Raw genomic sequence first — 24,910 nt, forward strand, 5'->3', positions numbered from 1 at the left:
AATAATGCTATTCTTTTTTTCCTCTTAACCTAGTGTATTCATTTTACCTTCTCATTCCCCCTTAGCAGTATCCATCTACCCCCCTGGTTCTTTTTCTTTAACTCTCTAGATGCCCTCTGATAAGGTCCTTCTGTGGAAATGGAAATCATTAGAAAAAATGTGATTGATCACATAATGTGATAGGGCAATGATTGGGGTTTGATCACTCTACTGCAGATATGAATATCATGGAAATAGGTTTTAAGCAATGATACATGTGGAACTGCTTGTTGGATTCAGGAGTGGGGAGGAAAGAGGTGGGGGAGAATCATGAATACATGTAACCATGGAAAAATATTCTGAATTTTTAAAAAAGGGAAAATAAGGTTCTTAAGGAACACTTGTCTCTTCTATTAGATTGTTAGCATTTTATCATCAAATAGGCCCTACTAATTTCTTTCTGAGGTTCTTTTTACTCCTCTGTGTACATTGTAGAGTTTCTGATATTTATAACTGAAATAATGATGGTCCTCTTTCATTAAAGGTCCATTTTTTTCCCCACCCTGGGCCAGATCTACTTTAATTATTTTTGGTTGTAAAGCCACATCTTTTGCTTGTTAGAGTTTTGTATTCCAGAGCCCCCTGGTTTACTGGAGAAGATGCCAGGTTTGGTATGATCTCAGTTGTGTTTGCTTCCTTGTTTGGTAATTGACTTGCTTTTCTGGCTTTCTTGCAGTATATTTTCTTTGACCTGGAAACTCTGGGTTTTGACTATGACAATCCTGGCACTCTTTGACTTTTTGGAGTTTCTTTTCAGAAAAACAATCAATGTATTCTCTTTATAGCTGTGGTAGATCTGATTTAATAATGATTTCTTGAAATAGAATGTCTTGTAATCAATTTTTTCAAGGAGTCAGATGATTGCAAAATTATCTTTCCTTGATCCATTTTCCAGGTCATTGTTTTTTATATCACATCCTTTATTTTGTTGTATTTTTTCCAATCTTTTGTTTTTGTTTTAGAATTTCTTGCTTTCTCATGCAGTCTTTGATATGTACTTAATCTAAACTAAAATCAAGAAATTCTCTCTTTTAAACCCTTACCTTCTGCCTTAGAATCAGTATAAGGCAGAAGAGTGGTAAGGGCTGGATAATGGGGGTTAAGTGATGTGCCCAGGATCACAGAGCTAGGAAGAGTCTGAGGCATTTAGACCTGGCTCAATCCATTGAGCCACCTAGATGCCCCAAGAAATTCCATCTCTCTTAAAAAACAATCAATTAATTAATTAAAATAGTATTTTTCCATGGTTATAAGATTCATGCTCTCTCTCTCTTCCTCTTCCCTCCTCCTTTCCAGAGCTGACAAACATTTCTGCTGGGTTATACATGTATTACCACTCAGAACCTCTTTCCATATTATTCATTTTTGTAACAGTAATCTTTTAAAACCTAAACCCATATAGACAAGTGATAAATCTTGTTTTCTTCAGCATTACTTCTCTAACCATTCTTTCTCTTTATGTGGATAGCATTCTTTCTAATAAATCCTTCAGGATTGTCCTGGATCATTGCATTGCTATTAATAACAAAATCTGTTACATTTGATTTTTCCTCAATATTTCAGTTATTGTATGTTTTCCTGGTTCTGCTCATTTTATTCCACATGGGTTCATGTAGGCCTTTCCAGTTTTCATAGAAATCAAGCAGTTTTTCATTCCTTATAGGACAATAGTATTCCATCACCATTATATACCACAATTTCCCCCAATTGAGAGACAACCTCTTATTTTATTTTTTGTTACCATAAAATGCGCAGTTATAAATAAATAAGAAGTTCCATCTCTTAAGCCATGTTTGACACTTTCTTGTTTAGGTACTTTTCTTTCCAGGTTTTTCTTCAGGAACTTTTATCTCTTTGTTCACCTTTTGTTCCATCTTTTTGTTTTTTTTTTAATTAAAAATTTTTTTAAACATTATTTTATTTGGTCATTTCCAAACACTATTCATTGGAAACATCATTTTCTCCCCCCCAACCCCCCATAGCCGACATACGATTCCACTGGGTATCACATGTGTTCTTGATTCGAACCCATTTCCATGTTGTTGGTATCTGCATTAGAGTGTTCATTTAGAGTCTCCCCTCAGCCCCTGTAGTCAAGCAGTTGCTTTTCCTCGGTGTTTTTACTCCCACAGTTTATCCTCTGCTTGTGGATAGTGTTTTTTAGATCCCTGCAGATTGTTCAGGGACATTGCATTGTCCCTAATGGAGAAGTCCATTACCTTCGATTGTACCAGGGTGTATCAGTCTCTGTGTACAATGTTTTCCTGGTTCTGCTCCTTTCACTCTGCATCACTTTGTTCCATCTTTTTCTGAATTAGAATTCAAGGTTCTGATTTTGCCCCTTGTTCTTCTTTTGGGTAAGGCTCTCCATAAGTCTCTTATCGGTCTTCACCTCCCAGGGTAAATCTGCTCTGTGTGCTGATTGGTTTTAGGCCTTTCTCCTCATTACCCTCTCTCCTTTTCCTCTTTCTTGAGACTCTTAGGGTCTTTTCTGGGTCTTCTGTAACATCTCAAGACAGAGTACTAGGGACTCTGGTTAGTGCCTTGGTTGTCAATTGTCAATTTGAGATTCTTCCTAAGACTTTCACCCATCTGACCATTTGGGGGCTTTTTCATGAGAATTTCTTGCTTTTTTTGTTACAGAGAGAACCTTGTAGGACTACTAGTGTCAATGACTGGTCTCTGGTTGTACTTGCAAGCTGTTTTAAAATTTTGGATTCTTTATATATATTTAAAATTTTTTTTTTCAATTTTAGTTTTTCTTGCTTTGTATACAGGCTTGTTTGCCTGCTCTTGGTTGTCCTAGCTTTTTGGGCATCTTATTTCCTATTATGTTTGGGCTTATTATGGCAGACTTTTTGTGCAATTAGGGTAGATAAAATTAAAGTAATTCCTCATTGGATTTCTTTATTGGTATTTGGTTTGGAGTTGTTTTTATTTTTTTTTTTTTTGCTGGAGTGTACCTTTCTTAATTAGTTCTGTGCCTGGCTCTCAGCCTTTGTCTCTTTTTCTGCCCAAACTCCTGCCCTTAGACTGAGAGACTTGGAACATACACAGTTATTTTCTTGATAATGTTCCTTTTATGGCTTCAGTCCTCATCTCTTCAAAATATTCTTTTATGGCTCATGTCTCCTCAAATCTCTTCAAATTTCCCTGATCACCTGCTCACTCCATCATATCTACACCTTTGTTTTTGCCCTCACTCACATGTCTACCTTTTTTTTTTAAACCCTTACCTTCCATCTTGGAGTCAATACTGTGTATTGGCTCCAAGGCAGAAGAGTGGTAAGGGCTAGGCAATGGGGGTTAAGTGACTTGTCCAGGGTCACACAGCTGGGAAGTGTCTGAGGCCAGATTTGAACATAGGACGTCCCATCTCTAGGGCTCACTCACATGCCTACCATTTCAGTGATCAGTAGCTCTAAAATTCCTCCGTTAGTTTATATAGTTTATATTTTCTTAGGATTATGTCTCCTTTTCATTATTATTCTTGGTCCTTACTGTGATTTATAAACCCTGCCTTTGCCAGGCTGTCATGCTTTCTCTTTATATGCTCTTTTCTGTTCCTAATTTTGGTCTGAAAAAAAAAAATAATTGTCTTTCATCTTAGAATCAATATAGTATTGGTTCCAAGACAGAAGAGTGGTAAGGGCTAGGCAATAGGGGTTAAGTGACCTGCCCAGGATCACACAGCTAGAAAGTGTCTGAGGCTATATTTGAACCTAGGACCTCCCATCTCTAGGCCTGCCTCGACAACCACTTAGCAACCTAACTTCCTTTATTTTGTTGTGGAACATTTACATGTCCTAGAACTGTACTGGGTGAAATCTAACTTTTTTTTACTGTGTCTACTTCAGATTTATTATTTAGTCAAAACTAGGTCCTTACTGTATAATAATGTGATTGTTTTACTCCTATCTGATTCTTCATCCTATTCAATCCAGCAGTTTTTCCAACCCTTTTCTTTCTGTAACCCTCTCTTTGTACTACTTTATTCTCATCCTTGCCCATACACATAACCCAGTAGTAAGTGCCTGTTGGCTGACTTTGAGTGGTAAACCTTGCCTCTTTTATGTTACTGAGAAAATTTGAATCTCCTTTTTCCTTTCTCATCTCATAACCCCTTGGCACCATCCTCTATTACTTGTATCCACATACTTTACTATTGTTTCTGATGAAGATATAGACCTTCTCATCAGGTCTAATTGTATATATTAATGAATAAATGAAAAAGCATTTATCAAGTGCTTACTGTGTCCCAAGCACAGAGAGCTAAGTGCTAGAGATACAAAATAGAAAAGTGCGACAGCCCTTTTTTCTATAAGGTCACATTCTTTTTTTTTTTAGCATTTGAACTAAGTCTTTTTAAATTTTTTATATTTTTTCCCATTTGAATAAGTTTATTTAGTCAATTTAGAACATTATTCCTTGGTTACAATAAATCACATTATTTCCCTTCCTCCCCTCCACCCACTCTTCCCTAAGCTCACATTCTTAAAAGGAATAACATGAAGCCACAGGACTGATAGTAATGCCTAGTCATTTGAAAGGCACAACAGCAAGTATATGGCATGGTTGGGAACTCAGGGCCACCAGGAAGTGTTTATCACTTGGAACTTCCTGACTGAAGAGTATGCAAAGCATTTTTTCTGTGTGGGCAGGCTTGGTTGTCTCCCTGATGGGTACAGATTGCCAGTGCTTATAGATCCTAGTTACTTTGGATTATCTGGTCTTCTCCAGCAGATTTAATATTTTAAATTTAGTATTACTGTACAACACTATCCTGCTTACCCGAGTCTCCCTCTGATGCCTCCGCCTCCACCCCTCAGATATTCTTAAGTCTAGTCAAAAACATGGAGTTGTAGGCCTCTCTAGCACATCTTTTCTCTTTCAAGAGGTGGAACCACTCCTCTGGTCATTGGTTCATTTCATCACCCAGCATTTGGAACTTCATTTAAAAAGAAGTTCTTTATATTATTGTAGTCATTGTCTTAAGTTCTGCTTATTTTACTTTGCATCAGTTCATGTGAAACTTCCCAGGTCCCTCTAAATCTATCCCTTTTGTTGTAAGTCAGAAAGAATATATTGAGAAAATCTTTTTATTTTTTTAAAACCCTTACCTTTCATCTTAGAATCAATACAGTGTTCTAAGGCAGAAGGGTGGTAAGGGGAAGTGAGTGACTTTTCCAGGGTCACATAGCTAGGAAGTATCTGAGGTCAGATTTGAACTTAGGACCTCCTGTCTCTAGGCCTGGCTCTCAATCCACTGAGCTACCCAGCTACACCAGAAAGAATATATTGCATTTATATTTTAAGATTTGTTCTGCAATTTTCTAGTTTGTGAGCACCTGCCCCTTTAGATAAAAGTTTTTTATAGTTTTAAAATAGTATTTTAAAAATTTGTGATTGTATTTTTATTCTTTTCATATACTATTTTTTAAAAGATTTTAATTAATTGATTAATTAAGAGAATTTTTCCATGGTTACATGACCTATGCTCTTATCCTCCCCTCCCAACCCTCTCCCGTAGCCAACACACAGTTCCAAGGCCTATTTCCATATTATTGATATTTGCACTAGGGTGATCGTTTAGAGTTTGCGTCCCCAATCATATCCCCATTGACTCATGTGATCAAGCAGTTTTTCTGCTCCCACAGTTCTTTCTCTTGATATAGATAGTGTTCTTTTTCATAAGTCCCTCAGAATTGCTCTGGATCATTGCATTGCTGCTAGTAGAGAAGTCCATTACATTGGATTGTGCCACTGTGTATCCGTCTCTGTGTACAATGTTCTCCTGGTTCTGCTCCTTTCACTTTGCACCGGTTCCTGGAGGTTGTTCCAGTTCACATGGAATTCCTCCAGTTCATTATTCCTTTGAGCACAATAGTATTCCATCACCAACAGATACAATTTGTTTAGCCATTCCCCAATCAAAGGGCATCCCTTCATTTTCCAATTTTTTTTGCCACAACAAAGAAAGTGGCTATAAATATTTTTGTACAAGTCTTTTTCCTTATGCTCTCTTTGAGGTATAAACCTAGAAGTGATATGACTGGATCAGAGGACAGGCCATAATTTCAGATTGCCTAGATAAAAGTTTTTAATAAAATAAAAATGCTGATATATATTATTTGTCTACATGGGTCCTTTCCTTATGTCTTTGGTCCCTTTGGAATATATGCCTAGCTGAAGAAGATGATAGCTCTCTGTCATGTTATCAGAATCCTTAAGCGTTCAGGTCAGATTTGCTCCCTTCTATTCCTCTAGGTTAGGGTTTATTAAAAAAAAATGTCCTGGACAAGCTTGCCTGATCCACACAGTACAGTGGGACTGTTTCCCTTTTTTTCAAATACCTCTACAGGGCTCGTGCTACTTAGTGCATCCCAGTTTTCAGGTTCTTTTTTCCTATTATGATTTTATTGATAGTCTTTTATGTTTTAGATGGAAATTTGTTGTTTTTCCAATCTTAGACATCTCAACCGTGGGAAGAGTCTCAAGCATGGTTTTATAAACATTTTCTCATGAACATAGTTTTTTTCAGAGCATAATTTTTATAGCTTTTCCCCTCTTTTATTTGCTTCAAGTGGCTACACAGATCAGAGTTTGATGTTTAGTAGTTACAAAAGGAGAAAGTGTTCTCTTTCAGCAGGGAGTAGTTGCTATCTGTTGGCAGCCTTTGGCAAGATTGAGCTGTGTAGATGATTCACTGCTTAGTTGTTTTTCTCACCGAGACCTCTTCTCTGAACAGAAAACATTCCATGAGAAGGCAGAGTGAATCATAGCTATCAATGATAGAAAGCACTTATTAGATCATTGACTCATCTTTCTGACTGAGTAGAATTAATTGAAGCTGTGTCATCAACTTTTTGCCCTCCTGTTGCATTTCTATCTAACCCACTTGATGATTAAACTATTTTTTGACTTGGCATTATTCCCATTTCTTAATACTCACAAAAATTCCATCACTGGAATGGCTTTCCCCTAATAGCTGTTGAGAAAATTTTAAAGCAAAATTTAAAATTGCATAAAATTGTGGCCTGTTGGATAGGAAACACCTCTTCTAAAACTGGGAGGATCTTAAATATTGTTAAATATCTCAAGAAAGATGGCTTAAAAAAAAAACCCAGCAACAAATATGTATTGGTAATACATGTTAGGGAGATTGAGGGTGGAAGAATTGAGCTGAGATCTTGAGGGTATGGTCCTGGTGGAGGCCTTGAAGGCCCTTGAAGACAGCTGAGCTGCCAGTGGATTTAAGGATAGTAGACTACATAATGAGAAGGACCTACAGGGGTAGCAAGCATAGCCAGACTCAGAGAACTATATGTAGAATCAAACACCAGGAATAGGGCCCTTGTTTCAGTAGATAGAAGAAAGAAAACCCATTTCTAGGGTAGTCAAGTTTGTGAGGAGGGACCCCTAAAGTCAGAGGGCAAAGGGTTCTTTGTAGAGACCAAAAGATTTAAAAAATCTTTACTAGTTGGAGTTGAGGTGTATTTGAAGATTCATTGGTTAGTTTTTTTAAACTCTATAAATAGGAACTGTGTTTGGGTTATTTCTCAACTGTAAAAGATGATTCTCAATCTACTTTTCCAGCCCCAATCCCTCTGCTTACCTCCACTTTCTCATCTCCAACTGCCTTTTAGACGTCTCTTCAGACATCTTCCAGACATCTCTGGATGTTCAGTAGATATCTTAAACTCAGTATGTTCTAAACAGAACTAATTTTTTTCTCCCCCAAATATTTGACTCTCTTCCCTCTCCCTACTTCCCTACTATAGTGAAGTGGCAACATCATCCTCGGAGTCCCTCAGGCTCACAACATAAGAGTCATTTTGGATTCCTCACTGTCTCTACCCTTCCCCCTCATTCACACTGTTGCTAAGGCTTCTTGATGTTGTATCCTATTACCTCATGCCTGGACTACTGGTATAGCCTGCTTGGTGCACAGGAAGGGAGTGTGTGTGGGGGTGTCTCCTGCCTCAAACCTTTCCCCACTTCTTCCATCTTCCATTCAGCTATGAAAGTGATTTTTCTAAAACGTAGGTCCAGTTATATCACCACCTACTCAACAAATTTGACTGGCCTCTGTTTCTATTGCCTCCAGAATAAAATTCAAAATTGCTCTGTTTGGCATTCAAAGCCCTTCATACCCTATTCCTCCCCCCCCCCCCCCCCCACCTTTTCAGTCTTGTACCTTACTCTGGAATGAAAAACACTTCATATGCCTAGAATTTCTTCTTGTTACACTCACTTCCTTGACCTTTGAGTCCCCCTCCTGACTTCCTTTAAGTTTCAACTAAAATTTCACCTTCTACATGAAACTTTCCCAACTTCTCTTAATTTTAGGGAGCAGCGAGGAGGCTCAGTGGATTGAGCCAGGCCTAGAGATAGGAGGTCCTAGGTTCAAATTGACACTTCCCAGCTGGGTGACTCTGGGCAAGTCACTTGACCCCCATTGCCAAGCCCTTACCACTCTTCTGCCTTGGAGCCAATACCCAGTATTGATTCTAAGACAGAAGGTGAGGGTTTAAAAAAAAAGTGTTGGACAAGCCTTGTTTTCCTCATTTAAAAATGGGGATAATGGGGTATTTGTTGAAATTCACTTAATAAATTTTAGTAGTGTTTCTTAGACACCTTGAGGATGATCCTCTTTGGAGTATCATATTTTTCACAAAGTATTGTGCTTTTTGATGTCTTAAGGCAAGATACTATAGTTATCTGCCAAGATCTAATGTGGTGATGTCCCATTAAAGACAATGAATGTTACTTATACGGTTAATTTTTTTGAAGGACCGGGGCAAGGGTGGGGGGTGTGTTTGTGTGTCTGTGTATCTTGCATTTTTCAGCCTACTGGCTGAGTGTTGACTGTCCTAATGAGATACAGATAGCATCCTTAGCACAAAGGTATAATGGTTTGGCCATGTCCCAGATGCTGTTCCTGAAAGAAAAGCCTAAATATAGGGCCAAGGATGTGCTGAACCTAGTTAATGACCACTGCATTGGCATGCTTTATCACCTTCTCTTGTCATGGGGTCACCCTGCCAAAGTAGGGGCAGCCAGTGCTGCAATAGAGACGTGTTGACAGACACTGGCCATAACCCAAATTCAGCTTGGGAGTTGTCTTCCTCACTGTTCATGTCCTACTACAGTTTGGGTGAGGAGCCAAAAGCATAGCAAAGCCTGAATGGGAATCACCTTATGACCCTGATAAGTGGTTTTGCATCTCCTCACCAATATAGCTAGGTAGTAGCCATATTTAGGTTCTGACTTTTAGCCCTTTCTATGTGATTGGCTTCATGTTTGAATTCATTAGAAGTTTGGACAGGAGCCAGAGATAAACAAGGTCAAACCTGGAATGTGAGCCTAAATGTGAGTGCTGCTGCAGTGACCCACAGGCACTTTACAGTTCTTGGCCATTTGGAATAATTTCAGGTCCCAGATTTTAGCTGCTGTTTGCCAACATCATTCTTGGTGCTTGATAAATCCAAGAAAGGACTTGGGAACATATGGCTACATACATGCCTTTGGTAAACACTGCTGATGCCTAGGAGAGCAATCAAAACATTACAATTGCAGTATTCTGCAACTGATGGACAGTTGCTCAATTCTTTGGTGTAATTAAGAAATGAAGTGTCTTCGATCCAATTGAATTTTCCAGATGGAGATAATCTCCCTTCCCTCTTGTTCTATTTTTTAAGTTATAAGTCTAAGTGCTTTCTGCCTGCAGTATGTTGCTAGGCTAGGGGGAGGTAGGAGAGCATCTTTATAGAGAATTCTCATTTTGAAGACCAAGGACAGCATGAAATTCTGGCCCTGATGAATTACTTTGTGGCTTCATGTGAGTTACTTTACTTTGTGGGATTTTTTTTTAATTCAAAGAAAGATATTTTATTTTCCTAATTACATGTAATAACAATTTTCAATATAGGTTTTCTGAAATTATAAGATACAAGTTGTCTCCCTCCTTTCTTTCCCTCCTCTCTCTCCAAGATAGTTAGTAATTTGATCTGACTTATACATGTAATAAAATGCAAACAAAACACACTTCCATATTTGTCATTGTTGTAAAAGAATACTCATATAATACCATACCCCCAAATAAAACTGTAAATAGACTGTTATGGAAAATAGTATATACTGTGTGATAAGTAGGATGATTTCAGAAAGAACTGGAGAGATTTACCTGAACTGATGCAGAGTGAAATAAGCAGAACTAGAAGAACATTGGGTACAGTTACAGCAATATTGTACAATGATCAACTGTGAAAAATTGTTTACTCTCAGCAATTCAGTGATCTGGGACAATTCTGAAGAATTTCTGACAAAGAATTCTATCCACCTCCAGAGAAAGAACTGTTGGAGATGGAATGCAGATTTTATTTTGGGGTTTTGGTTTTATATGAATGTACTCTTCCAACAATGACCAATACTGAAATATGTTTTGCATGATAAGACATGTATGAACCAGATTAAATTGCTTATCAACTCTGAGTTGGGAAGGAAAAGGAAGAAGGGAGACAGTTTGGATCTATAATTGTGGAAAACATGTTGAATATTATTATTACACATAATTGGAAAAATAAAATAAGGTAGTGTGATTTGATCTGCATTTTACTCCAATAGTTCTTTCTTTGGAAGTGGATTTTGCTGGACTTTTAACAAGCATTAGGTATTAGGTGATTTCTAAGTTTTGACTTTATATGTCAAGTGTTTGTACAATACTTAGATAAGCTATTAAAAATAAAAAACCCTTACCTTCTGTCTTAGAATTAGTGCTTTGTATTGGTTCCAAGGCAGAAGAATGGTAAGGGCTAGGCAATGGTAAGTGACTTGCCCAGGGTCACACAGCTAGGAAGTGTCCAGATCTAGATTTGAATCCAAGATCTCCTGTCTCCAGGGCTGGCTCTCTGTCCACTGAACTACAACCTAGCTGTCCTTTAGATAAGCTATTAATCCTATGTCAAAGACCAGTAGGGGCTAATATAGCTGTTATTCTACAAAGTTATAGAAGGACATTAAACAAGTTCTGTGAAATTTGAGGGAGAAGAAAGGTGGTTTACCTACTTGTGGGTAGACTTTAAAGAGTAGGATAGGAATTCAAGAGGAGAGAGGGCTTCCTTTCCAGGCATAGGAGACACAACATATATATTTCACCTCTTTCCTTAAGAGGATTCTCAGCTGATCTAGCAGGGTAGACTGGACATGGAACTCTTAAGCTATGGTTTGAATTTCTAGTTCTATTGGGAGATATTTTGGTGTCAAAAGGCTGATCATCATTTAACCTTATCTACAAATGAAGAGAATATTTAGGAATCATAGGTTATTGAGGAAAGCCCAAAAGGATATATAAGCATATGCTGTTTGTTGTTAAAACAGAAAACCTTTGTTAGAAATGTTATCGTATTTTTTTTTTTTGGTCACAAGAGCTATTTATCATTAGTGGTTTCAAGGTGTGTTAAGTTGTTTTGACATTTTTTGCAGAAGTGTGGGGCGATGCTCAGGGTCACACAACTAGGAAGTGTCCAGAGCCAGATTTGAAGAAACCAGGACCTTCTATCTCCAGGGCTGACTGAATCACCTAGATGCCTCCCTATCTAAGACAGCAGCATATTTTACCTTTCCAAGGAAATACAAATACTTCTTCAAAAAAATACATACTCCAGGGGGGAATTAGGAAGAATCACATATCTATAATATCTAGGGTTTGAGAAATTTTTGAACCTAAGAGTGCCTTGAAAAATACATCTCCTCTCCCTACATTCTTTACATTAACTTATTCACTACAAGTAGATATGAAATTTTCCCAAGATTGACTTTGCCAAGGTCCAAGAACATGTTCTAGAAGGTGGAATTAGAACCCCAGATTCCCAAGACCCCTTATTCCATTTATGTTTCCCATTTGAATGTGTTACCTTCCTTCTTTAGTTCATGGTGTATACTTTTAGAGAATTCTGTCATTGCCTAAACCTCATCATAGCCTGTATCTCTGAAATGTAGATGTGTGGTTAATTTGAATTCTCAGAGAATAGGATGTTTGGGTTAATTGAATTATAGACTGGGTGTTCTGATAGTCACTGTGCAGTTTAAATTTTAAGACAGCACTGAGACTTGGGACAATCTATTTTTAAACCCTTCTTGAAAATTTTTGTAAAATGTCTTGGTCTGTTTTCTTGCCTTGCCAAATCAAAACAGTGAATTGGGCCAAACCCATCTTACTGGGCAAATTGCTTAACCTCTGTGCCTTAGTCACTTCCATTTATAAAATGTGGGTTTGGATTAGTTTAAGGTGGCTTAAAATAATTTGATTATATTTATTTCCAAGCATTTCTAAGTACCTTAAGGTTATAATTATAAAGGTTAGAAGTATTTTGCAATGACCATCTATGAATATAAAGGATGTGGGAGTATGAGTTCCATATACTAGTAACCTCTGAGGCCATTTGATTCAACCTAGATCTAAACCGACAGTCCTCTCTATAACATTCACAACAAAGGGGCCAATCTAGCTTTTCCTTGAAAGACCTTAGTGAGGATGCATCATTCATTCTGTTTTCAGATTCTTAGGCATTCCTTCCCTTTCTTTTCTCCTTCCTTTCCCTTACACTTAATAGATATCTATTATAGTAATTTAACAAATCTTTCTCCCTCCCCAATGCCCCAGTAATTCTTAGTTCTCCCTTTTTGTTCCAAGCAGAACAAACTAAATCCCTCTTCTGAATTTCATTCTCTAAAAAATACCAGGAGTCTATAATCATCTTATTCTTCTATAGGTGCCACATTCCTTGTTCTTTTTAACTTCTTAAGTCAGTGATGGTGAACCTTTTAGAGACTGAGTGCCCAACTGTAAACTGTGGAGAGAGGGAGGGGAGCACCCCTCTCCCATATCCCTCTGACTTTCTGTTAAAGAATTCTGGTGAATTCTGTGCTTGGGTGATGGTGGGTGTACCCATAGAGAGGGCTCTGAGTGCCCCCTCTGTCACACATGCCATAAGTTTACTATCACAGTCTTAGGTTATAACTTTTAGATTTCTCCCCATCCTCACTGGCTTCATGGATGTCCTTCAGTCTGTCTTTATCCTTATTTAAAAAAGTAAGTTTTACAAAATTATTAATGAGTAGAGAAGTATAAGTTAGGGAAAGAATTTGATTTGGGATTGAATAAGCTTCACTTGTGTTCTTGGACACACACATGGAGAGTATCTTTACCTTTGTATTATCATTTAACATAGTGCCTGGTATATACCAATTGACTAACAAATGCTTATTGACCATATGTTTGATTGATTGACTGAGTCCTGGTGATGAACTCCCCATCCTGAGGCAGATTGTTTCCTGCTCTGCAACTTGCAGATGGTTTTGGAGAGGTGCCTGAAATCCAGAAGTTAAGTGATTTGCTCAGTGCTCAACATATAGTAAGCATGTTGTTAGAGGAACTTGAACCAAGGTTTTCATGACTATCCACTATGCCATGTTTCCTCTCCAAAAAAAATTATTAAGCATCTTTGTTTTAAACAGCTGGAGATAAAAAGAAGCAATTTAAATCATAGTCCCAGCCCTCAAGGAGCCCATGTTTTTATATTACAGGAGAGAAATAGAGATAGATAGATAGATAGATAGATAGATAGATAGATAGATAGATAGATAGATAGATAGATAGATAGATATAGATTTGGTGCAAAACCAAAAGTAAGGTTTGAGGTGTGGGCACTAATATCTGGGGCAGGAAAAAAGGTGGATATTGGAGGAAGGTAGGTAGGGTTTGAATCTATGAGGTGAGGAGTGTGGGGGACAGAATAAAGGCACAGACACAGATTGAGGAAAGAAAAGTCATGTTTATCAAAGGTTGGACACATAGGTTGAAGCCTGAATTTTGAACCTCTTTAAAGGCCCAAAAGAGGAATTTGATTATAGAGTTGATAGGGAGCCATTGGTGTTTGAATATTGAAGTGACATGGGTAGACTTGCACTTTAGGAAAATCACTTGTAACTATTTATAACTACTTTTTTTTAAACCCTTACCTTTGTAAGGGGTAGAAATGTGAGGGGTTTTTATAAAAGGTTGGACTGGATTATTTAAAATAGGGGTGCCAGGAATTTGATTAATTCCAGCATGATTTTTTAGCAATTTATTTATAAAATATAGAAGGAGTGAAAGTAAGAAAATCAGAGAGAATAGGGTTAGATATCTAGCCTACACACTAAGTATTTTGCTCCGGCCCCTGGCTCAACCCAGGCAGTGCTAGTTAGTCCAAGCCGGAGGGGCCTCAGCCCTGAGCCTAGGACCCGGGGATGCAAGGAACCTCTCTCAAAAGGGCAGGTCTCTCCTGAGGCCAGTCCCTTCAGAAAATCCAGGAAAGGAGTCCGCCTTCTTTCCCTCACCACCTATAAGTCCAAAGGGAAGCAGTCTGAGATCTCAAGCCTGAGCTCCTCCAAAGTCAAGTGAAGACCCAAGAGAGAAAAGACTGCCTCAGGAAGTTCTTGGCATTTTAAAAGATCATTCCTTTTAGTCACTTCCTGTGACTTTCTTCTATCTATCTATCTATCTATCTATCTATCTATCTATCTATCTATCTATCTATATCTAAATCAATCAATCAATCAAATAATACACATTTGACCTGTATCAATTATACAGGTAAAGCTTTGCTTTAGTCGACTGATTCATCATCCACTAACACACATGTGGGTTGTAGACCTCTCCTACTCAAGCATGAGTGGAGTGTATAAGCCTTTGGTTATTAAATCTAAAAATGGGCAGGGGAGAGTTAATTTAATCTTCATACCTTCCATCCTAGAAACAATACTGTATATTGGTGCTAAGACAGAAGAGCAAAGGGATAGGCAAAGCTGTTAAGTGACTTGCTCAGGGTCACACAGCCAGGAAGTGTCTGAGACCAGATTTTGAACCTAGGACCTCCCATTTCTAGGCCTGACTCTCAATCCACTTAGCTACTCAGCTGACCCTTAAACCTCCTTATTCTTTACAGTCAATTTTAGATCTCTTCTGGAATCTTTTCAAGAATATTTTATTTAGCAAAATATAGTTTAGTGGTCACAAGAACATAGATATACTGTGAAAGAGACCTTAAGAGTTTACCCTCATTTTACATGAAAAACTTAAGACGAGAGTGTAAGCCACTTGTCCAAGGTCCATTTCACAGTGGGAGAATTCTTAGTATGAATCCAGATAATCTCATTGCAAACCCTGTACTCTCTCTCTTTAGTTTACTGCTTCTTCCCTTCTATTACCCCAAATCTCTCCTATGCTCTTTGAAGGTAAAGAATTGTGATAGTTGCATTTTTCCCTTTCCAGTGTCTAGCATGATATCTTGTACTCTTGTTGAGTTGTTTCAATAAAGTTCAGTTGTATCCAATTCTTTATGACCCCATTTTGGGGTTTACTAGGCAATGTGATTATTTTGAGAAGTAAGGATTTATGTTATGTACATTTAACGTGAGTGCCATTTAAATATTAAATTGATGATTTCTGAGTTTTGGATTAGATATGTAGAGTTGGTTTTCGGTTTTTGTATAGGTAAATTCATTTTGCAAAATCTCCCTCATTGCTCAGAGTTGAGATGTTGAATTCACTATCAAACCACAGCATGGTTATTTAGCATTAAAAGATTTGAAGTATTTTAAAATTTATCTTTGTGTTGTCCATGTGAGTTAAGTGAAGGAAGGTAGTAATTTGAAAATTCATTTGGAGAATAGCTGCACAAACTATGATAAGTAAATTTGTCGGAATACTATTGTACTGTTAAGAAATAATGAAAAGGATGGTTTCAGAAAACCTTAAAGTACTTGTATGAAGTGATGGAAAGGTGAAGTGAGCAGAATCAGAAGAAAAATCTATACAATTAAAACAATATATATTTTATATATACAATCAACTATGAAAACTTAGTAACTCTGATCAATACATGACCCACTACTATTCACCTCCATATAGAGAACTGAAAGATTGACTCATAGGGCAAAATGAAGCTTTATTTTCCTTTTCTCTTTAGGGTTTTTTTTTGGGGGGGGGTGCATTTTGGACTTTTTTTTTTTGCACTTTTTAGGTCTAGATTGTAATCCTGTTATACCTTCTTATCCTGTATGATTCTTTTCTATTCCTAATAGGATTATATACTTAGAATAGGAAGGAACCTTAGTGACTTTCTAGTTTTGTAGACTAATAAACTGAAAGAAGACTTTACTAGGGTCAGTCACATAAGTATTTGCAAAGTCAGGGATCAAAAAAGGCCTTCTGATTTTAAATCTAGCGCTCTTTCCAGAGCATCTGCTGCTGCTTCTTACTTTGCTCTTATTATTATATTGGGCCTTGAACTAAATAGAACTAAATAAAGCTTTTGCAATTTAATTCTTCTGAGATCACAATTTTCTATTATTTGTAACTATACTAATTGTTATCACCAGAATATTGATGAACCTTTGCAACCACGAATAGTTTTGTATTGTTGAAAGTCTCAATTTTCTAAATGCCATTTAGTTTGATCAATTTATCTTTTATTCAAATCTGGGCACCTAGATCCTTGTTTATCTGCAGTGCTCATTTTAAGTATATTTATGGATAGGCCCAATTCGACAGGATGTTTGTGGTCTGGGTATGATGTATTTTTATCTTTATTATTTTATAGATTGTTAGATTGATTTTTAATGTATTATTGTGAATTTCTTTGTGGATTTTTGGTTTTTGCAAGAAATAGCATGTCATCTGTGACTTCACATCAATAGGAAATTCTTGCCTTGTTTATCACATGAGGCAGCTAGGTGGTAGATAGACTGTTAGACTTATAGTTGGAAGACCTGAGTTTGAAATTTGACTCAGGCACTTACTGTGTGACTCTGGACAAGTAATTTAATCTCTCTTATTTGTAAAATGGGGGTAATTTTTTATGCATCTGTCTCTGGATTGATGTGTCAACCAAATGACATAACACATGACAACATAATTGCAAACTTTAAGTACTTTTAAAGGCTGGCTAGTTAAAATGATAATTATTATTAGGGCATGACACTGGCAAAACTCCTCATTTCGCATGAGATTCTGTATTCATAAATGGTAATACTAATAAAAGTGGATATTTCTATAGCACATTCTATGTTCCTATCAGGGTCTCTTTACAGTTACCTTATTTGATCCTCACAACAACTTTTGGAGGTAGATGCTATTGTTATCCCCATTTTACAGATGAGGAAACTGAGGTAAACAGGGGTTAAGTGACTTGGTCAAGGTCAAATAGCTAGTAAGTGGCAGAGGCTGGATTTGAACTCATAGTCTTTCTGACTCCAGACCATTATATAAATGAAGAAATTGACAAGAAAAGTCACTTGCCCTAGCAATAAATGGAAGAGTCATGATTAGAACCCAGGTTCACTGATTTAAAATCCATCATTCTTTTCACTATCTCACACTGCCTCAGCTAGGCCTGAGGTTTTTATATCATTTTATTTTAAATTTTATTAATTTATTTTTTAAAAGATATTTTTCCATGTTTACATGATTCCTTTTCTTTCCCTTCCCTCTTCCCTCTCCCCTCCCAGATCTGACAAGCAATTCTACTGGGTTGTACAAATGTTGCCAGTTGATACCTATTTCCATATTCATTTTTGCTATAGAGTGCTTTTTTAAAAGCCTAAACTCCAAATCACATATTCACATATCCATATGTATGTGTGTGTGTGTGATAAGTGATGTCATGCTCTTTACTCCCATATTTCTTTCTCTCAATGTGGATAGCATTCTTTTACATAAGTGTGTTCTCACTTGTTGCATTCCTACTAGTAGCAAAGTCCATTACATTGGATTTTTCCACAATGTTTTACTTTCTGTGTACAATATTCTCCTGGTTCTGCTCATTTCACTTTGCATCAGTTCATTGAGGTTCTCTCAGTTCATATGGAAAACCTCCAGATCATCATCAATTTTTTGCCACTTATAAGCAATACTATGTATTGCCTCCAAGGTAGAAGAGTGGTAAGTGGGAGTCAAGTGACTTGCCCAGGGTCACACAGCAGGGAAGTGTCTGAGGTCAGATTTGAATCCAGGACCTCCTCTCTCTAGTTCTGGCTCTCAATCCACTGAGCTACCAGGCTGCCCCCAAGGTTATGCATTCTTTTAAATCCCTTTATGCATAAATTGCTTTCCACAATGTCTGGATTAATTCCACAACTCCACCAGCAATGCATTAGTGTCTAAAGCATTTAGAGGTGGCACTTCCTTCATTGTTTTAATTTTCATTTCTCTAATTATAAGAGATTTAGAACACTTTTCCATGTGTTTATTGATAGTTTTGATTTCTTTATCTGAAAACTGTCTTCATGTCTCTTGATCATTTGTCAATTTAGGAATGGCTTGAATTTTTGTGCAATTGACTTAATTCCTTATGAATTTGGGAAATGAGACCATTGTCAGGTTTTTGTTATAAAGATTTTTTCCCAATTTGTTGCTTCCCTTCTAATTTTGGTTGCATTTTTTTTTGTTTTTAATTTTTATTTAGAATATTTTTCCATGATTCCATGATTCAGGATTTCCCCCCTTTCCTCCCCCTCCCAAAGCTAACAAGGAGTTCCAATGGGTTATACATGTGTCATTGTTCAAAACTCAATTCCATATTCATATTTGTAGTAGAGTGATCTTTTAACATTAAAACCTCGATCATGTCCCTATTGAACTATGTGATCAAACCTATGTTTTTCTTTTGCTTTTCTATTTCCACAGTTCTTTCTCTGGATGTGGATAGTGTCATAAGTCCCTCAGAGTTGTCACATTGCTGCTAGTAGAGAAGTCCATTACATTCGATTGTGCCACAGTGTATCCATCTCTGTGTACAATGTTCTGGTTCTGCTCCTCTCACTCTGCATCAATTCCTGGAGGTTGTTCCAGTTCACATGGAATCCCTCCAGTTCATTATTTCCTTGAGCACAAGAGTATTCCATCTCCAACAGATACCACAATTTGTCTAGCCATTTCCCAATCGAAGGACAATCCCTTATTTTCCGATTTTTTTGCTAGCACAAAGAGTGAGGCTATGAATATTTTTTGTACAGATTTTTTCCCTTATATTTTTGTGGTACAAAGCCATCAGTGGTATGGCTGGATCAAAGGGCAGGGAGTCATTTAAAGCCCTTTGTACATAGTTCCAAATTGCCCTCCAAAATGGTTGGATCAATTCACAACTCAACCAAAAGTGAATTAGTGTCCTGATTTTTCCACATTTCCTCCAACCTTTATCACTTTCCTTTGCTGCTTGCTGTATTGGCCAGTCTGCTAGGTGTGAGGTGGTACCTCAGAGTTGTCTTAATTTGCATTTCTTTAATCAGGAGGGATTTAGAACAGTTTTTCATGTGCTTATTGATAGTTTTCATTGTGTGAAAATTGCCCATTCATGTCCTTTGGCATTGGTTTTGAGTGCATAGAAACTTTATAATTTAATAAAAATCATTTATTTTACATTTTGCAGTCCTGCTTGGTCTTAAATCTATCATCCGATAGATCTGACAAATTATTCTATGTTCACCTAATTTGTTTATGATTTCCCTCTTTATATTTAAGTCATTTATAGACTTGGTATAGGATGTAAGATGTTGATCTAAGCCTAATCTCCCCCATACTGTTTTTCAATTCTCCCAGCAGTTTTTGTCTGATTGTGGTTTCTTGTCCCAAAAACTGTGATCTTTGGGTTTATTGAACACTATCTTGCTGCTGTCATTTACTCCAAGTCTATTCCATTGATTTACCCTTCTAACTCTTAAGCCAGTACCATATAGTTTAATGATCATTGCTTTATAGTATAGCTTGAGATCTGGTAAAGCTAGACCTTCATCCTTCACATTTTTTTGCATTAATTCCCTTGATATTTTTCATGTTCTGTTTGTCCAAATGAACTTTGTAATAATTTTTTCTAATTCTGTAAAAAAGTGTTTTGGTAGTTGGATAGGTATAGCACTGAATAAGTAAATTAATTTAGGTAGGATGGCATGAGGTTTTAAGTTCTGGACTGGGGTGGTGCAAATCAAACAAGCATCCTGAACCCTTGGTAATTAATAGATTTGCATCTGAATGGAGAGGAAGAACTTAAAGAGGAACCTTAAGATTTGTCTTAGGTACTTGAGAGATGTTTAATGGATTTCCAGAAATCATAATTGTTTTGAGGATAGGAGAGGGATGATTGAATGACGGTATATTACAGAAATGTAATAATAAAGGAACCACTTGGAAATATCAAGGGTGAATACATTTGGTACTCAAGCTTGAGTGACAAAGCTTGGTAAGCTACAAAGGCAGAAATGAAATGTAAAGAAATAGGGATAGGGGGGCAGCTGGGTCTCTCAGTGGATTGAGAGCCAGACCTAAATCTGGCCTCAGACACTTCTCAGCTGTGTGACCCTGAGCTAGCCACTTAACCCCCAATGCCCAGCCCTTACTGCTTTTCTGTATTGATTCCAAGGAGAAAGGTGAGGGTTAAAAAAAAAGGAAATGGGAGTACAGACTTGGAATCTTGGTGAAATTTGGAATTAATGTGTTGGGAAGAGAAAGAAGTAGAGAAGGAACTAATTATAAGTGACAGAAAAAGGGAGTGATACAGTTACAAGAAAAGTTAAAAGGGAAGGTCTTCAGACATTAAGTTCTGATATAGGTAAGGAGAATAAAGAGCAAAAGAAACCATTTGATTTTGCTGGGGCACAAGATAGATGAAAATTGTTGATAGTAGTTATAGTCATTATAACTTAACATCACATTAGTGGGGTGGGCAATAGATTTCCCTCATGCTTTTTTTTTTTAACCCTCACCGTCCATCTTAGAATCAATACTGAGCATCAGTTCCAAGGCAGAAGAGCAGTAAAGGCTAGGCATTGAAGGTTATAGTGACTTGCTCAGGGTTACATAGCTGAGAAGTATCTGAGGTCACATTTGAACCAAGTACCTCCTATCTCTAGGCCTGATTCTCAGTCCACTGAACCACCCAGCTGCCCTGCCCCCCCAATGCTTTTTTTCTTTTAATTTACTTTATAGACCATCAATCTCATCATATAAGATGGCTGAATAAAATGATCTTTCTTTTTTTTCCCCCCTCCTAGGACAAACACCATGATGCTGCTCATGAAATCATTGAGACCATTCGGTAAGGCTTTAGTATCCTATCTGTTGGAATGTTGTCTGTTTTTCTCCCATGTCAGGATGCTAATGGAGAGGAATCTAGTGATGAATTTTTTATAACCCTAAACTCTGCTTACCCTTTGTTCTTACTCATAGATAGCCAATTCATTTTGTGTTTGACTTAATTTCATACTGGTGTAGAGAGAGATACTTTAAAAAAGTTAACTTAATCTAAATTTGTAGGTACCTCCATTTAAACAATTTTAGTTCCTTATGGGTTCTGCTCCTCCCCCATCATCTTCCTGACTATCCTTACTCCTGCTTTTAAAGTTTTTTTCCCTTCCTTTTACTATTTCTAATATTTAAGTCCCTCTATTTGTTGAACATTCTAGTGGGCTTTTTCAGAACTAGAGTAGTGGAGTTCGGAAGATCCAAAGGTATGTTGGACCTTATGTTACCAGACATAGGTCCAATGCCCACTTTCTAACATGGATGTGACCATAGTTAAAGTTATTGTGGATTGTCAACATTGTCAGTCAACTGGAATGTACCTTAGCAGATATTGTATTATAAAAAGTTGGGAAGAAGTGGGGAAATGGTCAGAATTAAGAAAAGATCTGGAGAGAGTAGTGTTACTTTTCAACAGTCATCAGTTTTCCACATTCACCTGTCCCCTCCTCCCCTCTCGTTCCTCCCTTTACCTTCCGTCAATTCTGTGTATCAGTTCTAAGGCAGAAGAGTGGTAAGGGCTAGGCAAATAGGGGTTAAGTGACTTGCCCAGGGTCACACAGCTAGGAAGTGTCTGAGGCCAGATTTCAACCCAGGACCTTCCATCTCTGTGCCTGGCTCTCACTGAGCCACCTGGCTTACCCCCCCCCCCCCTTTTTTTTTTTAATTTAATGACATGGCCTTTTTATTTAGGGCTTTTTGTGCTATATGGTTTTAATATAAGCCTAATTTCTCTCACACTGTACTGCTATGATTGCTTCTTGGCCTTATTTAAGTAATCTATTTGATTAAGCAGAACTTTTTCTTTTTTGATCACTATGAATTAGTTTTAGTTATTGCTTTGTAACACAGCTTGAGATAGCACTTTTTCAGTCTTTTTGGTTCCTTTTATATCCTTTCATGGATTTTTCAACTGATAAACTGAAGGTGACAATTAACTACATTATATCCAGATGAAGCTTAATAGCAAGATAGTGTGCACAGAGAGGGGATGTGGGCTTCAGAATGACCACTGTTGAATGTTTATGAAGGGAGAAACCTGCTTACTGCACTGTGGCGTGGTTTCTTGGAACTGAAAACTCCCTAATGTTCCTTCCTCACCAGTTCTTACATGCTGAAAGTCTTTTTTACTGTTACTGAAATGCCATGTACTAATGCCTTTTGTCCTACCAGAAATTGTAGACATTCTGTGATCATGAATCCTTTGCTTTATTTAGCACATCAAGTGAATCTGTTGTTTGTATAAACAATAGCAAGGGGGAGTGATTGGGGTGAAAAGAAATTATAATCCAGCCTTCTATACTCCAATGAAATCAGTAACTAGCTCGGAAGCCTTGATTTGTGTTGTCTATTGTCATGTTGTGGATAACAATTCTTGTACCTTCATACTTTCATGTGGGTCACCTTATTTTATCTACCCTACAAAAACAGTGAGAAGTGATAGATATATATCTTCCTTTTGTAGTTAAGTAAACTAAGGCATATTAAATCGAACAAGTTAATATAACTGTGTGTTGCTGGGTTTGAAACACATCTTAGGACTTAATAGTGTTTTTCCCCAGTACATCATGCTGTGAGCTTGATGAAATCATTTTCCCCTTTTCCCTCATGTAAAATGAAGGCATTAGATGAGTTCCAACATTCTTAATTGTAAAATGGACTGGTAATTTCATTAGTATAGGGAGCTCTCAGGTGAGGAAACTTAATACTATTATAGATCACTATAGTCTTAAAAGAGTTTCCTAGAGTATAGAGAAAGGTTAAGTGTTTAGGTTCCTACATTTCATATGTGGCAGAAGTAGGTTTTTGAACATTGGTCTGTCTTCTTGGTTTTTAGGTTATCTTTTATAGATATTCTGGAGTCTGATACCTGTCTAATTTAGCTCATGTAGTTCTGAATAAACTGTTTTATACTGTTATATATAACTGCTATATATTCTGTTAAATTTTTTTGAGGGGGGAAGAAAAGGAGGAAGCTAGAATTGTTGGCAGTAAAGTATTGAATTTTTTTCACCTGGAGGCTTTTTAGAATCCTTGTTTTCAGATACTTTCCCTCCATATGTAGATAAATCACTTTTGACTCCTCTGAACCTTCTGGCTAATTTTTTTTCCCTTTTAAACATTATTTTATTTGGTCATTTACAAACATTATTCATTGGGGGATAAAAAGATCATTTTCTTTTCCTCCCCCCCTCCTACCACCCCTCCCATAGCTGATGCTATGGGCAAAATGGCAAAATGGTAATGCCCTCCAAAGGATGGAAAGTGTCAGTAAAACTTGGAAGGTCAGAAGTTAATAACTGCAAGCAAAATAGTGCTTGAACTACTGTGTTAAATTTACTATATATTTAAACAATACTCATTTTCTCTTCCCTGTGTAGGGAAACGTTCATAGTTGTCAAACTCATAATAAAATAAAAAAGAAGTTTTATAGTAATATTTAAGATTTAGAATTCTTTATAGGTATTTTTAAAAACATATTTTGTAAATTGGTGTTATAAATTTTTTTATTGCACCATCATTCTACCAATATCTGGGGGCTGGCCTAAAAATCATTAGGACATAGTTTTGAGATAATTACAACAAATTAATATTTACATAGTAGAAAGAATTAGTTTTGTGTCCTTCGAAATCAGAAATCTCATAGGTTAAAAACTGATGTATTTCCTATCAATGAAATGCATGTTTTTCAAAAATCTCAGAATCTTGATTTGATATTTAAAAGGGCAAATCCCCTTTGATTGACTAGTCAATTGGTTCTTTAGGCCAATTTATTTACTACTACTACTTTACAAAAATAAGCACTCCTTTCCAGTTGATACCCATACTCTTTTACAAAATCTCTTCTCGAAACAGTTATTGTCTATTGACAGAGTAGAGAACTATGTATGTCTTGTTGAGTGACTGGAATTTATGGCTGCTTCAATCATCTTAAAATTTACATGACTACTCAGTTTCTCCATTTCTTGCCATTCCTTATGTCCCATTATTTTATTCATATGCCATGATTGGCTCAGACATTTAGTCATCACTGGACACATTGTTTCCTGCCTTTTTTCACAAATAATGCTGCTAGGAACATTCATTTTTTAAAAATTGCGCCCCCCCCCCCATTACATGTAAAAAAAATTTTAAACTTTTGTTATTTTTTTATTTTTGAGTTACAAATTTCCTCCCTTTCTTATATGGGACAGTAAGCAACATGAAAGAGATTATACGTGTTCAATTATGTAAAACATTTTTCCATATTAATTTTGTGGAAGAAAATTTGAACAGGCAGAAAAAAAAAGAAAAATAATATGCTTTGGTACATATTTAGACTCCATCAAGTCTTTCTGTGGAGAGCAATGGCAGTTTTTGTCCTGAGTCCTTTTGTGACTGTCTTGGAACATTGTGTTGCTTAAGAATAGCCAAGTCATTCACGTGCTATTACAAGTTTCTTGGTTCTGCTCACTTCACTCTGCATCAGTTCACATAAGTCTTTCCAGGTTTTTAGGAATGTTATTATACACATCTGTTCTGTTTTCAATAATC

The 24,910-nt window shown here is 36.9% G+C and overlaps 1 protein-coding gene across 7 annotated transcripts in view; it reads left to right on the forward strand.

Annotated features, from left to right (window-relative positions):
* Positions 1-24,910, forward strand: part of DOT1L (DOT1 like histone lysine methyltransferase) — a 129,446-nt gene that overhangs the window by 13,541 nt on the left and 90,995 nt on the right. For all 7 annotated transcript variants that reach the window (XM_056822201.1, XM_056822199.1, XM_056822203.1 and 4 more), the window contains one exon: positions 21,130-21,173. In XM_056822201.1, the coding sequence (XP_056678179.1) occupies positions 21,130-21,173 (44 nt within the window). The remainder of the gene's footprint in view (positions 1-21,129; positions 21,174-24,910) is intronic.

Source organism: Monodelphis domestica, chromosome 3, assembly GCF_027887165.1.
Source record: "Monodelphis domestica isolate mMonDom1 chromosome 3, mMonDom1.pri, whole genome shotgun sequence".
Taxonomy (NCBI): domain Eukaryota; kingdom Metazoa; phylum Chordata; class Mammalia; order Didelphimorphia; family Didelphidae; genus Monodelphis; species Monodelphis domestica.